This window comes from Zootoca vivipara, chromosome 2 (genome assembly GCF_965207765.1).
Source record: "Zootoca vivipara chromosome 2, rZooViv2.hap1.1, whole genome shotgun sequence".
Classification (NCBI taxonomy): Eukaryota; Metazoa; Chordata; class Lepidosauria; order Squamata; family Lacertidae; genus Zootoca; species Zootoca vivipara.
In genome coordinates, this window is record NC_142584.1 from 1,024,086 (window position 1) to 1,037,387 (window position 13,302).

A 13,302-nucleotide genomic window follows, 5' to 3' on the forward strand; every position below is an offset into this window, starting at 1 on the left:
ACACACGCACACACACACACACACACGGCATACTAATCTACCTACATCTCAGGGGGCTCCACTTTGCCACCTGTTTACAGGCCCAGTTTTGCAAACTCACACAGCTTCTTCTGGCATGGCTGAGTTTGCTCTGGCACTGAGCTAAATATTATTAAGACTGTGTGTATGTGTATGTGTGTGAGAGAGAGATGGAGAGCAAGGGGGTGGAAAGAGTGGGACAGGGAGGAGGAGTTTGTAAGGCAAGGCAGTTCCAAAGATCCAGAGAAGGGGGCGAAAAATACCCACAACTTTTGCCGGAGAAAGAGAGAGAGGAAGCAGAAAGGATCGTATGGGCTGGGAAGGAGGGTCCGATTGTTGGGGAACGGATTGCTGCTCTGCACCCCGGGGGAAAGGGAGCCCAAGAAGCGCCACAAGAATGCAGTTGACCAAGGTGTGTTACCTAACTCTCTCTCTCTCTTTCCTCTTTCTCTGCACAGGCAAGCATGGAATTACAGGCTGCGTCATCTCATTAAAATTATTCAGCCAGAGACGCTGGCTGTTTTGTGGCATATGATGGCAAGGGGCATGAATGTACAAGTGTCTAAATGTGTGTGTGTTTGACTTTCTGGCTAGAAGCGTGGATGGAATGAATTCATCTCCAAAGTTTCATAGAGGCTGAGACACTTTGGTCTCTGTGCAATGCCGCCTATTCTGTTCCCTACTTCTGCCTCCGAGCTTCTTGTATTCATTTACGCCTCTTTTTTTTTTTGCTGTTCCTGAATCAGGGTGTGTTAGTAAACAGTTCCTAAGAGAGCTTTAGTCAGAGTGACTGAACCCTCACAATGGCTGTGATTGTGCTTCTGCTAGAATAAAGCACTCGGCAGTTCCTGGCAGGGTGGATGGAAGGGAAAAGGTGCACATCGGTGCTAGTGTCCATGTGCCGGCCGTTTTATGCGCATGTGCACTAGAGTCAGTTTTCATCCCACTCCCACATAGTTTTAACTTCCAGAGACCCAACTTGAGCCTGGGGCTGCAATCCTCAAGAGTGTATTTAACAAAATAGGGGGGAAATTGCCCCGTGTAATAGACGACCTACAGTTTTTCACATAATTTTAAAGTAAAAAAAACCTAGTCTTCTTCACGGAAAAATACGGTATATATGATATGTATGCATGCTAATAAATAGAAAGGCTAACTAAAGAGGCTAAGGCTAAGTGGGAGCTCTGTATTCTGCTCTTCTCAAAGTGGGTTGTTTGGACAACTGTTCTCAGTTGTGGACACCACACTTCAGAAAGTCCATTGCCTCCAGAGGTTGATGTTGATCACAGGGGCATGGAAACCTATGGGGTGTGGTTGAAAGAGCTGGATATGTTTTAGTGTGGAAAAGAGCAGATTAAGGGGAGGCGTGATAACGGTATTTGAATAGCTGAAGGGCTGTCACATAGAAGATGAAGCAGGCTTGCTTTCAAGAACAGGGTGAAAACAGCAGAGTTTGTGGAGCAGACTTGCATCAGGAGGTGAGGGAGGGCCCTCTGCAGCTGGAGGTGCTCAAGCAAAGCCTGGATAGCTGTCTGCCAGGGATGCTGCAGTTGAAAGACTCCTGCCTTAAGCAGGGTCCCCTTCCAATTCTAACATTCTGTGGCAGTGCTTCACAAGGAAGAGGTGCAAGAAAAGAAGGACTGGTAAATGGGAACAAGTGGGTTGTATGAGAATCTGTCCCTACCCTGCCCCACAACCCACTCACCCCAGAATTATAGTATAGTGGTCCACTCACTGCATCTGACAGGAGAGGACAGCTCTCTTGCATTGAGAGAACAGCTGAATCTGCCACTATGCCCCATGTGTGTGAAACGAGGTTTCTGGCCAAAAGACACTCTTTTTAAAGATCATTGCAGACACCTTTAGGAATGACAGGGGCAAAGCTTTCCTTAGCTGTGCACAGTCCTGACCTATTATGAAGTAACTGTGCAGCAACTGCAGTTTCCCTTCCAAAAAAAACAAAAAACTTTTTGTTGCTGCATGTGGTGATGGGGAGCATCTTGCAGGTGGCTACTTTACTGCTGCCCCACCCTTGCCCCTAAATTACCCTAAAACGGCACTTTCCAAAGGGGTGTTGTGGGAGAGGGGGAAATGGCGTCTGCAGAATGGAAGAGCTCTACTGCTAAAGGATGTGGCAGAAAAGTAAAGGCTGTCACTGCAGTTATGAGGGCTGTGTTCCACCTCCACTGTTGGGGGCAGTGTGCCTCTGAATCACAGCTGGAGGGAATGCTTTTGTGCTCAGGTCCTGCTTGCGGGCTTCCTCTGGGGGCATCTGGCTGGCCACTGTGAGAACAGGAAGCTGGACCAGAGGGACCTTTGGCTTGACCCAGAAGCCAGGCTCTTCTGATCTTCTTATGAAAACATTAAGTGTCTCCTGAAACTTATGAAATCAAATGCCCCCTGTTAGCCATATGTGAATCAGGTGTGAATTCAAGGAAGGGAATGGGGGAGAGATTTCATTTCATCTCTAAAATTGTAGACAGCTGTCAGTTTTGTTTCCTTAGTGCTGCTGTTTGAACATGTATCAATATGGGGTTTTTAAAATTATAAATAAATACATGAAACCAAAAAATTTATATGTTGCCTCTTGGCCCTAAAGAGGGGCTTTGAGGGGCTTTACAGCAATTGAAGACTTGTTACATAAAAATAAATAAATCCACAGCATTAAAACGACAGTGGAATTTGCTGCCAAGGAGTGTGGTGGAATCTCCTTCTTTGGAGGTCTTTAAGCAGAGGCTTGACAGCCATCTGTCAGGAATGCTTTGATGGTGTTTCCTGCTTGGCAGGGGGTTGGACTGGATGACCCTTGTGGTCAGGGCCGGCCCTACGGCCAGGCTGGGTGGCGCAGGGCACCACGGCGCCAGCCCGCCAGGAGGGTGCCGCGAGCTGCACCCACCCACTGGCCGCCCGGTCCGCCGCACAGCTGCGCCCATGGCAACCGCGCTGTGCTTGCCCGCCCGCCCGCCACGCAGCAGCGCCTCTGGCAGCTACGCCCACCCGCCCGCCGCGCTGGGAAACTGGGCGGGAGGGCGCCGGAGGGATCCAGCGCACCATGGCGCCAGGGGCGCTTAAGACGGCCCTGCTTGTGGTCTCTTCCAACTCTATGATTCTATGAAAACTGGTAAGACCAAGGCAGTATCCCACACCATACATTTACAACACATTTAAAACGTATTTCCCTCCCTCCCTCGAAAAGAATCCTGGAAGTGCAGATTAAGAATGCTGGGAATTGTAGCTCTGAGGGGTAAACTACAGTTCCCATGATTCTTATTGGTGGTAGTGTGGGAATGTGCTTTAGATGTACCGTGTGTAGGCAACTTCTGGTATGATTAAAATACAGGTGAAACTCGGAAAATTAGAATATTGTCGAAAAGTGCATTTATTTCAGTAATGCAACTTTTTATTTTTTTAATATTTCTTTTAATTTTTACAAATGCTTTCTTTTGGAAATTCCACAGTAATAAAACAAATAGTTACAATAATACAAAAATAAACATCACTATTACATTTCATTAATTACATTCCATTTATAATTGACCTGCCTAATGACAAATAATTACAATTACAACAAATAAAGGCTTGACATATCTTGCTTTGCATGTCATGCATCTATTTCATATATTGGTTTCACCTTTTAAGTTGTGTTACTGAAATAAATGCACTTTTCGACGACCGGGTTTCACCTGTACACTAAAAGCTGAGTGGAATAAAAATGCCACAACCAATTCATTTAGAAAATTGCAGAGAAAGGGACCAAATTTCTCTGGCTTGATTCTTAATTATTTGTCTTTAAAAAACAATAATGTTCTGCTATTTTGAACTTTGATGCAGAAATGGAGTAAATCATTTTCAGAGCTGGCATTCCTGTAACCCAGGGTGGTGAACATCAGCCCCAAAGGCCAAATCTGGCCTTAGGAGAAATATGTGTGAAAACGTGTATGAATTTCCATCCATACTTTTTTTTTAATTGCATGTATCTTTGTTACATTTCTAAACCTAGGATTTAAAAAATGAGAGGGAGAGAAATCAAAATTGAGACACTAGCCATCCCTATCTGGCACTGTAAAGCTCATCAGACTCAATAGGACTTATTTTTTAGAAGCCCCCTGGAAGAGATTGAACTATATTACAGAGCAAATGAAGAGCCTTTAGTGATGGGCAATAAACGGGGGGGGGGGGGCGGGGCAGGCAGGAGCTTAGCAGTGATCTTCAAGGTGAGAATGGAAGATTTTCAAGCACGCAAGAGTGTCTGTTCAGCTGTGAAATGTGAGACGCTATGTAATTGGTAATAGGCTTATAGGCAGGCAGGCATCCCAGGAGTTTCCTTAAGCGTGGGTCACAAGGCCACTGAGATTGCTGAGAGCAAGCAGCCCAGTTGCAAGTCTAGCTTCTCTGATCCCTTTTTATTCAGGTCCAGCCCAAGGCCAGCCTGAGGAAGAGCAGCAAATCCCTTCCCCCTCTTTGTATAGTACGTAAGGTAGAGTACATAACTTATTTTATCACCTGAAGCAGAAAAATCTCACAAGCACCTTCTGTCTCTCTGGCGGTAGAACAAACCCAAGTGATTAAAAAAAACACACCACTGTCTTTCCATGACTTTGCAGATCCACTAGCCGGAGGCAACAGCCATCTTTGGCCCCTGCTTCTGGAGCCAGTAAGGCGGTGCTGGGGGACGACGACGACTGTGTACACTTCATGCATTAAAAACACACCCCTCCCCCCAAAAGATTCCCAGGAACTGTAGTTTGCTAAGGGTGTTGGGAATTGTAGCTCCGTGGGGGGGGGGGTTACACAGCAGTCCCCAGGATTATTTTGCCAGGGTGGGTGTGTTGTGTGATTTAAACTGTCTGCAGAGAGATGTTTAAGGCATGTAACACCAAGATGTCTTACCTGTGTTTATAAAACAGTGAGCAGTTTATGCTGGAGATGTAAAATGCTCAGTGCTGACATCTTACATATTTTCTGGACCAAATAAGGAAGCTTTGGATTGATGTTATTAAAGGAATTGAAACAAGTAGGGGACATATATTACCAATGGATCCACTAGCAATTTTGTTTTGTTATATTGAAGATGTACAGTAGTACCAATGGTTAGTAGAGAGATGTCCCTTTTCTTATTGACCTGTAAAGAGCCTGTATAGCTATTGCTTATAACTGGAATATAATTTGATCTCCAACCCTGGATGATTGCCTGGCTAAAGTTTGGCATATAGTTTCCAAGGCTAAACTGACTAAAATGATTCAAGACTAAAATGATTCAAGGTCAAAGTGGGTAGACAGAAGTAAAGACAAATTTCTTTAAAAATGGGCTGATGCAACAAGGTACAAGGAAACCTAAATCCACATGCTTTGTTGGGAATATTGTGAGATTATGATGTGTGGATTTAGCAAGGTTTCTGGAATAGTAGGACAAGAGTCACCTAATTAACCCCATCAGCAAAAGCCTCTCCCCACACTCATGAAATTGGCTCCAGGGGATGGAGTCAGAAGGAACACCCCCCCCCCCCCGAACAGCAAGCTTGTGCAGATGGAATATTTGTAATAGTGCCACATTGAATTCCGCCCATGGTTAGTGTTTACCTTGTTTAAATGTACTTGATTTTTCAAAATTATTAAGTGTTTCTCCCCACCCACCTTTGCGTGTACACTGTTACATACAAAAAAATGCCCTCAAAAGATATGCAGAGAGAGCAATTCTGCTGTCAGGGCAGGAAAAGAAATGGCTTGTCAGACCAGACCCTCTCTTTCAGCATCTACATTTTCTTGCCTCCCTTCCTGAACTGGACATGTTATTTTCTCTGCCACCCCTCCCATCTTGCTGCTTGCTATAGAAGCCCCTCTCTCCCTTCTTTCCTTTCCTTTCTGTTTCTCTGTGCTTGTTGGCTTAGTCCAATTCAGAGGACGTTCTTTGCATTTTTTGAGGTTAAAACTTCTGGTGGGGGGGATTTTTTTGGACAGAGCAAGGGCAGCAAGTTGGGTATGAGCACAGCTCAGAAAGATTGGCTCAAGTGGCGAAAAAACAAACCAACCCACAGGCGCCTAATCCATGTGAATGAGGAACAGAAGGAGCCTCTGGAGGGGCTGATTGGCAGGGGAAAGAGAGTTTTTGAGAAGATCGGTGTAGGGATCAGTCACTGTGGCTATTGAAGAGCATAAAGCAGCTTTCTCCCAACATGGTGTTGTTGGACTCCAGCTCCCATCAGCCCCTGCCATAAGAATATAAAATGTGCCCTGCTGGATCCAGCCAATGGGCCATCTAGTCTAACATCCTATTCTCACAGCGGCCAGCCAGGTTCCTGTGGGAAACCCACAGGCAGGACCTGAGCGCAAGAGCAGAGCATGGTCATTGTGGTGAGTAGCTGTTGATGGCTTTACCCTCCATGCATTTGTCTAATCCTCTTTTAAAGCCATCTAGGTTGCTGGTGGCCTCCCACATGAGCGAGTTCCATAGTTTAACTGCGCTGTGTGAAGAAGGACTCTTGCGTTCTGGAGTAAGAGGAGGAGACTTTGACACAGAGAAGCGTCCTAATGCCACATGGAACATCTTGTCTTGTCCTGACAATTCTGTGTCACTTTGTGGATTGCTTACATTGTAATATGATTCTCCTGAGTCGGCTGGACATGGGCTACTACCATTTTATAGTTCCCAGAACTCCATCTGGGTAGTCAGCAAAGCAGTGTGAGATGCGTGTGCATTTGGCATTTCCTCTGTTTAATCCTTTCTGTTACCCACACACCCAGACTTGCGTGCTCTGTTTGCTGCCTGCCTTGTGGGATTCTGACTTTTCATGCTAATCGGTTTTTGGTTACATAGCAAAAACGTGGTTACTCAGTTCTGGTATATGATGTCATTTATGACATGCCTCCTGCTTTAATTAAAAAGACCCGGGGGAATGAATATATGATCTCATTGTCAAGATGGGACATTTTAAGTTTTCAAAGAGTCTGGGTGAGTAGCTGTTTTTCTTTGAGCCATTCTCCACTAACGGCCCCATAGGAATCAGGCGGACCACTCCACGGAACAGAAAGCCTAGGCCAGGGGTCCCCAAACTAAGGCCCGGGGGCCGGATGCGGCCCAATCGCCTTCTAAATCTGGCCCGCGGACAGTCCGGGAATCAACATGTTTTTACATGAGTAGAATGTGTCCTTTTATTTAAAATGCATCTCTGGGTTATTTGTGGGGCCTGCCTGCTGTTTTTACATGAGTAGAATGTGTGCTTTTATTTAAAATGCATCTCTGGGTTATTTGTGGGGCATAGGAATTCGTTCATATTTTTTTTCAAAATATAGTCTGGCCTCCCACAAGGTCTGAGGGACAGTGGACCGGCCCCCTGCTGAAAAAGTTTGCTGACCCCTGGCGTAGGCACCTCCCTTCAGAAGAAGGGCCATAGCTCAGTGGCAGAGCACCTGCTCTACAGGCAGATAGTCCCAGGTTCAATCACCGGCATCTCCAGGTAGGACTGAGAGACAACCCTGCCTGAAACCTTGGAGAGCTGCTGTCAGTCAGTGCAGACAACACTTAGCTCGAAGGACTGATGAGATTACGTAGGCAAATTCCCATGTTCCTATGCAGTCATTGCTCTGCTGCGAACTGCACCTTGATTTCATTCAGATTTGGTTTTATCAGCCAAAGGACCCTTATGCAGCAGGGGTGTGGAGCCTTTGACTCTCCGCAGGTGTTGGACTCCATCAGCATACCGCACAACTGTCCTGTTTTAAGTGGGACATCCCAGAATTACAGAAGCTGCCCCGGCTTCTGATTGTATCCTGGGGTGTCCCATTTTGGCTCCCATGCTCTGACTGTGCCAGAGTGCGGGACCAAAAGACACACTTTTTTGGCCTCAAACCTTGTGCTTGTGTGCCACCCCCTCCTCTTCCTACTTCTGGAAGCTGCGCCAGAAGTACAATGGCGGTGGGCGACCAGTCATATGGGGGGGGGGGGAGTGAGAGGGGATAGGGCCTCCATCAAGGTCATGTCCCAATTTGCCTCACCGGGATGTGGGAGGGTATGCACCAGCCCCAGCTGATGGGCTCTTACTGCTGGTCTGGAGCAGCCAAGGGGAGAAAGGGAGGAGGCTGGGCTACTTTAAAGGGTAAATTCACTGTGTTGTGCCATCTTGGACACTTTGAAATTGTTTGATTAAGAGACTTTCAGAAGTCTTGAGTCCTCCTTCTTATTGCCCACCTGAGCCCAAGCAGTAAAACATTTGCTGAAATACTCTTTATTTTGCTATGTACGCTATCTTCTGGTGCTTCTCTGCAAGAAACTACTTTTATTTTGTAAGAGTTTTTTCCTAGAGACTGTCTTGACTCAGAGGCGTTCCAAGGCGGGGGCAGGGGAGCGGTCTGCCCCGGTTGCCATTCCAAAGGAGGGGTGACAAATGATTGGTGCCACCTCCCGGGGTGCATGCCGCTCGCTGCACATACCCCCGGGACGCGTGCCATGCTCCCCTGGGACGACCGCCACTCCGGGTACTAGAGCAGGTTGCTCTGCCTCTGTCTAGACTGCTTGCCAACATGCTAAGCTGGGTCAAGAACCCTTTTTCAAGAAAGTGAAGGGAGCCAAGCACCGTGAGTGGAGCAGGCAGGGGAGTCCCAGGCCTTAAAACAGTTCACAAAATGGTGCTTGCAAGATGCTAAAGCTGAAAATGAGAGGTCTTATTCCTGGACGGACAGTGTGTGTGTGTGCGCGCGCGCGCGCGAAAACAGTAAAAAGGGGAGAATATTTTTTTTATTTAAAAAAACCCTGTACATCAAAGGTTGAGCACCATATGTTGTTGTACTCCAACTCCCATCAGCCAGCATAACCAATGATCAAGAATGATGAGGCCCTTGTAGTCAAACAACATCTGAAGGGCCCTGTCAATCTGTACCTGTTGACCTGAGGCACTTGTTAACATAGTCTGTAATAAGATTAGACAAGGTGACCTGTGATTACAACTTGTGATGGCTATATGACACCTCCGAGAGCAAAAATAAATAGTAAATTGCAAGAACTCGGGCCAGACGAAAAATGGATTTCAAATATATCTTCACAAGGTTTTATTTGTGTGATGAAGAGTTCAAATAGGAATCAATCCCAGTATAGTAGGCAAATAATAATAATAATAATAATAATAATAATAATAATAATAATTTCCAGTAAAAAATCAGGACAAGGCCCTGTTTCGACAATTCTTCGTCAGCAAAGATTCACAGGTCAGAGTGTACCAAGTCTGAAAAACAGTGAGAGAGGGCTCCATTGCCCTCATGCCCCACCTGTGCGCTGGCCACCAGGGGAAATAAGATGCCTGGTAGATGGACCCTTGGTGGGTCTGGTCCAGCATGGAAACTCAGTCTCTTGTGTTAATGAGAAACTCTGGAAAGTTAAATGTCAGGCGTCAGGGAAGCCAGCTTTGCCTCCTCCTGCTGTTCTTAGCTGTACGATTTTAAAGCTGTACTATTAGGTTTAACATAGCCAAACTCTCTCTCTCTCTCTCTCTCTCTCTCTCTCTCTCTCTCTCTCTCTCTCTCTCTCTCTCTCTCTCTCTGTGTGTGTGTGTGTGTGTGTGTGTGTGTGTGTGTGTGTGAGAGAGAGAGAGAGAGAGAGAGAGAGAGAGAGAGAGAGAGAGAGAGATGATTCCAAGCCTCTCAGGACCTGGACTGCTGCACTCATTTTCCCAGTCTCATTTGTCTGAAGTAGAAAAGGAGAAATTGGAAATGGAATTCCTGAGGCCTTGTTTCTTATTGGAATTCAGTTGTGATGAGCAGCTCAAAAACCCTCCCACACACCAAACTGCTGCAACCCCCTGCCTGAGACAATGAAAAAAAACTGCAATATGCATGGCTTGGACTGTAGCCCTTGACTGGAAGTGAGTGAACCAAGCAAAGGATTTGCCTGTCCCTGCTGTGAGACATCTCCATCAGCCAAACTAGGAGTCATCCAGTCCCTGATTCCTCAGTTAAAGGAACCAGGTCCCCCACCCCACCCCCGCAAGCCTCTGGCCATGGATCTTGGCCTTTACCCAAGGAGGAGGTACCGGAGCACTGACACATTTAAAACATGTGGCTCTCCCCAAAGTACCCTGGGAAATGTAGTTCATCACTTACAGAGCTGCTATCCTTGGCACTGTTAAGGATTCAGGAGGGGAAGGGCAAAATCATGCACCTTAAATATGCCTTAAATATACAGTGTGTGTCAGAAGCAACACCTTCTCTCAGGATTAAGATTCTTCTGATGTTCTGCAGGGGCCCTCTGAACACTGAGGGCCCCCAGCCCATAGCTGCCAAGTTATCCCTTTTTTAAAGGGATTTTCCCTTATGCTGAATAGGCTTCCTCGCGAGAAAAGGGAAAACTTGGCAGCTATGCCCCAGCCCCTTCAAAGAAAGGGTCAGGCACAGGGCTCGTCGGGGTTACGGAGCAGAGCAAAACCAAAACAGAAGCACATCTGCGAGTGGAAATCACGCTCCGGCAGCACAGCAGCAGTGGGAGGCGCCATTAGCGAAAGCGCACCTCATGTTACGAGTGGTTTCTGGCTACGAATGGACCTCTGGAATGGATTAAGTACGTAACTGTACTGCTGTTTCAGTTCAGCATGGAAATATGGGCTAGTCTCAATTAACAGTAGCACACTAGAGCAAAAGTGTTTCAAATATCATGCCATAGTACATTTCAGGGCTCCTCCAGATGACCTGTTTATTGAGCATTTATCTTGATTTACTTCCACAAGCATATTTGGCGTGCAGGTTAAATTATATCCTGCCTTTATTGAGCATTGATCCTGATGTGCTGGCACAAAGTTTATTTATGTGGAGTGGAGGTTTGATTATATCCTGTCTTTATTTGATTTGTTGGTGGGTAGGTAGGGGTTGTTATATGAGAATAAACATTCATTCTGATTTGCTTGCGGGGTGTTTATACATCTTCCCATTAATCATGTCTTCATTCTACTACAATTTTCAAGGGATTAAAGCACTCGGTCACTTAGCACGACAAACCTATTTTTAAAGCAAACAGACTTTTTGTGGTTAGGAAAGAAATGGCAAAATGCACCAAAGAGTCTAGGATGAACAAAGAATTAATGGGAAGACTCCACAAGCAAAGCAGGAGGAATGCAGGATGAATCCTCATTGTCTTTGTAAACAAATGAAAGCAAAGGCTCAGTGTATACCCGGAATAGTCTAACTACCACATAATCTTTGGGATGCATACTGAATGAACAGGTTGTCTGAAGTGGCCCTAAATATCCTAGCATGTGTTTGAATTCCTCCCTGCCAAAGACTGAGTTCAGAGCTGCCCTTAGTCTTCAAGGGGACACAAGACTCTTTGTGTTTTTCAAATGGAAAGTCCACGGCTCATCAGTATTGTATCCAGTCCAGATGCATTGACATCATAGATGGGAGGTATAGGAGGGTAAGGATGGGCCAAGGCCCACTGTGAAAACTATCCTGCCCACCCTTTGACCTCCCCTCAGCTGGCAGAGTTTTATGGCTACACTTCCCCAAATCCTATTTGCTGGGCAAATGGCTGATTCATGAGCAACTGATTCTCTACATTTGCTGATAAATTGGACTGAACACTCCATGCCAGAAACTCAGGTGTAGACAGATTGTACCATTTCAATTGGGGGAGGGGGGGTTGTTGAATGATTCCCTACACATTTGGTGCAAATAGAAAAGTAGTACATCTGGTAAAGAGTTGGGCTAGAACTATTCTCTTCAATGTGCTAGTTTTCTAGCTGAATGGAGGTTTTGTATTTAGTACGGGGAAGACATTCATAAGTGGTATCCCTCACTTGTCTGGAGTGCAATCCTTTTTATCACCCCCTTTTTGCTCCATGTGTGTGGATTAGCTTTCACCAAACTGGTGCTTTGGCCTACAACTCTCATCATCTAGGACTGATGGGAATTGGACTTCCAAGCACTTGGGGGGGGGGACCAGATCAGTGAAGGCTGGTGCGTGTACATAATCTCAGCTGCTGCCAAAGCAATAATATTCCAAAAACTCTATTTCTCTCCTGCAGCTGAAGTTCAAAAAACCATTCCATTTACTGTTCTAGCTACCTGCCTTCTACTCTGAAATGTTACAGAGTCCCAAACTTGCCAAGGCAATTCAAGATCTCTAGAGCTTGAGCACAAAAGGGCTAAAACTTGTTTTAAATTAGAATTATATTTCAGGTGGCAGTACTAAACATACCGGTATATACTTGTAATTATTATTTACTTCTGATAAAGCATTGTTATTTGTTTGCCCCACTTTTCCTTCAGAAGACAGTAAAGTTACTAATCCTGCATCTGTCTCTATCCTATCACACTCATTAAATTCTGATGTGTATCTCATTCCAAATCCTGGAGAGAGATTCTGAACTATCAGGAGAATATTTCAAGGTATTGGCTCTTATTGCTCAACCAGTTGTCTGGGTGGTGCTGTGGGTTAAACCACAGAGCCTAGGGCTTGCCGATCAGAAGGTCGGTGGTTCAAATCCCCACGATGGGGTGAGCTCCCGTTGTTCAGTCCCAGCTCCTGCCAACCTAGCAGTTCAAAAGCACGTCAGAGTGCAAGTAGATAAATAGGTACCGCTCTGGCGGGAAGGTAAACGGCGTTTCTGTGCGCTGCTCTGGTTTGCCAGAAGCGGCTTAGTCATGCTGGCCACATGACCTGGAAGCTGTACGCCGGCTCCCTTGGCCAGTAAAGCGAGATGAGCACCGCAACCCCAGAGTCGTCCGCAACTGGACTTAACGGTCAGGGGTTCTTTTACCTTTACCTATTAACATGTTTTGTCTAGTTAAGTTTTTATCAGCATCCTTAATACCTTCTTTCCTATGTGGCTTACATACATTATTTACAATGTTTTTATCTCTTCCTGGAAAAGAGGGTAAATTGGGCTAACAAAAAATAAAGATTACAGTCATATCTCGGTTTAAGTACGCTTCATAGAATCATAGAGTTGGAAGAGACCACAAGGGCCATCCAGTCCAACCCCCTGCCAAGCAGGAAACACCATCAAAGCATTCTTGATATATGGCTGTCAAGCCTCTGCTTAAAGACCTCCAAAGATTCAGGTTGAGTACTTTCAGTTTAAGTACTCCACAGACCCGTCTGGAACGGATTAATCCACTTTCCATTACTTTCAATGGGAAAGTTCGCTTCAGGTTAAGTATGCTTCAGGTTAAGTACGGACTTCCGGAACTAATTAAGTTCTTAACCTGAGGTACCACTGTACATCTAAAAAAAACATACATGGTGATTCATGGTTAGCTATATACAAAGGAATTTCTTCTCTTCCTGTCAAGCACTTCAGGTCA

At 45.7% G+C, this 13,302-nt stretch overlaps 1 protein-coding gene across 2 annotated transcripts in view; it reads left to right on the forward strand.

The window, feature by feature from the left end:
- The first annotated feature begins 272 nt into the window (after nucleotides 1-272).
- Nucleotides 273-13,302, forward strand: part of TNS2 (tensin 2) — a 130,042-nt gene continuing 117,012 nt past the window's right edge. Inside the window, exon 1 of one of the 2 annotated variants that reach the window (XM_035101897.3) lies at nucleotides 273-430. In XM_035101897.3, the coding sequence (XP_034957788.3) occupies nucleotides 329-430 (102 nt within the window). In that variant the 5' untranslated portion in view covers nucleotides 273-328. The remainder of the gene's footprint in view (nucleotides 431-13,302) is intronic. The other variant, XM_088662784.1, reaches the window with a different exon arrangement.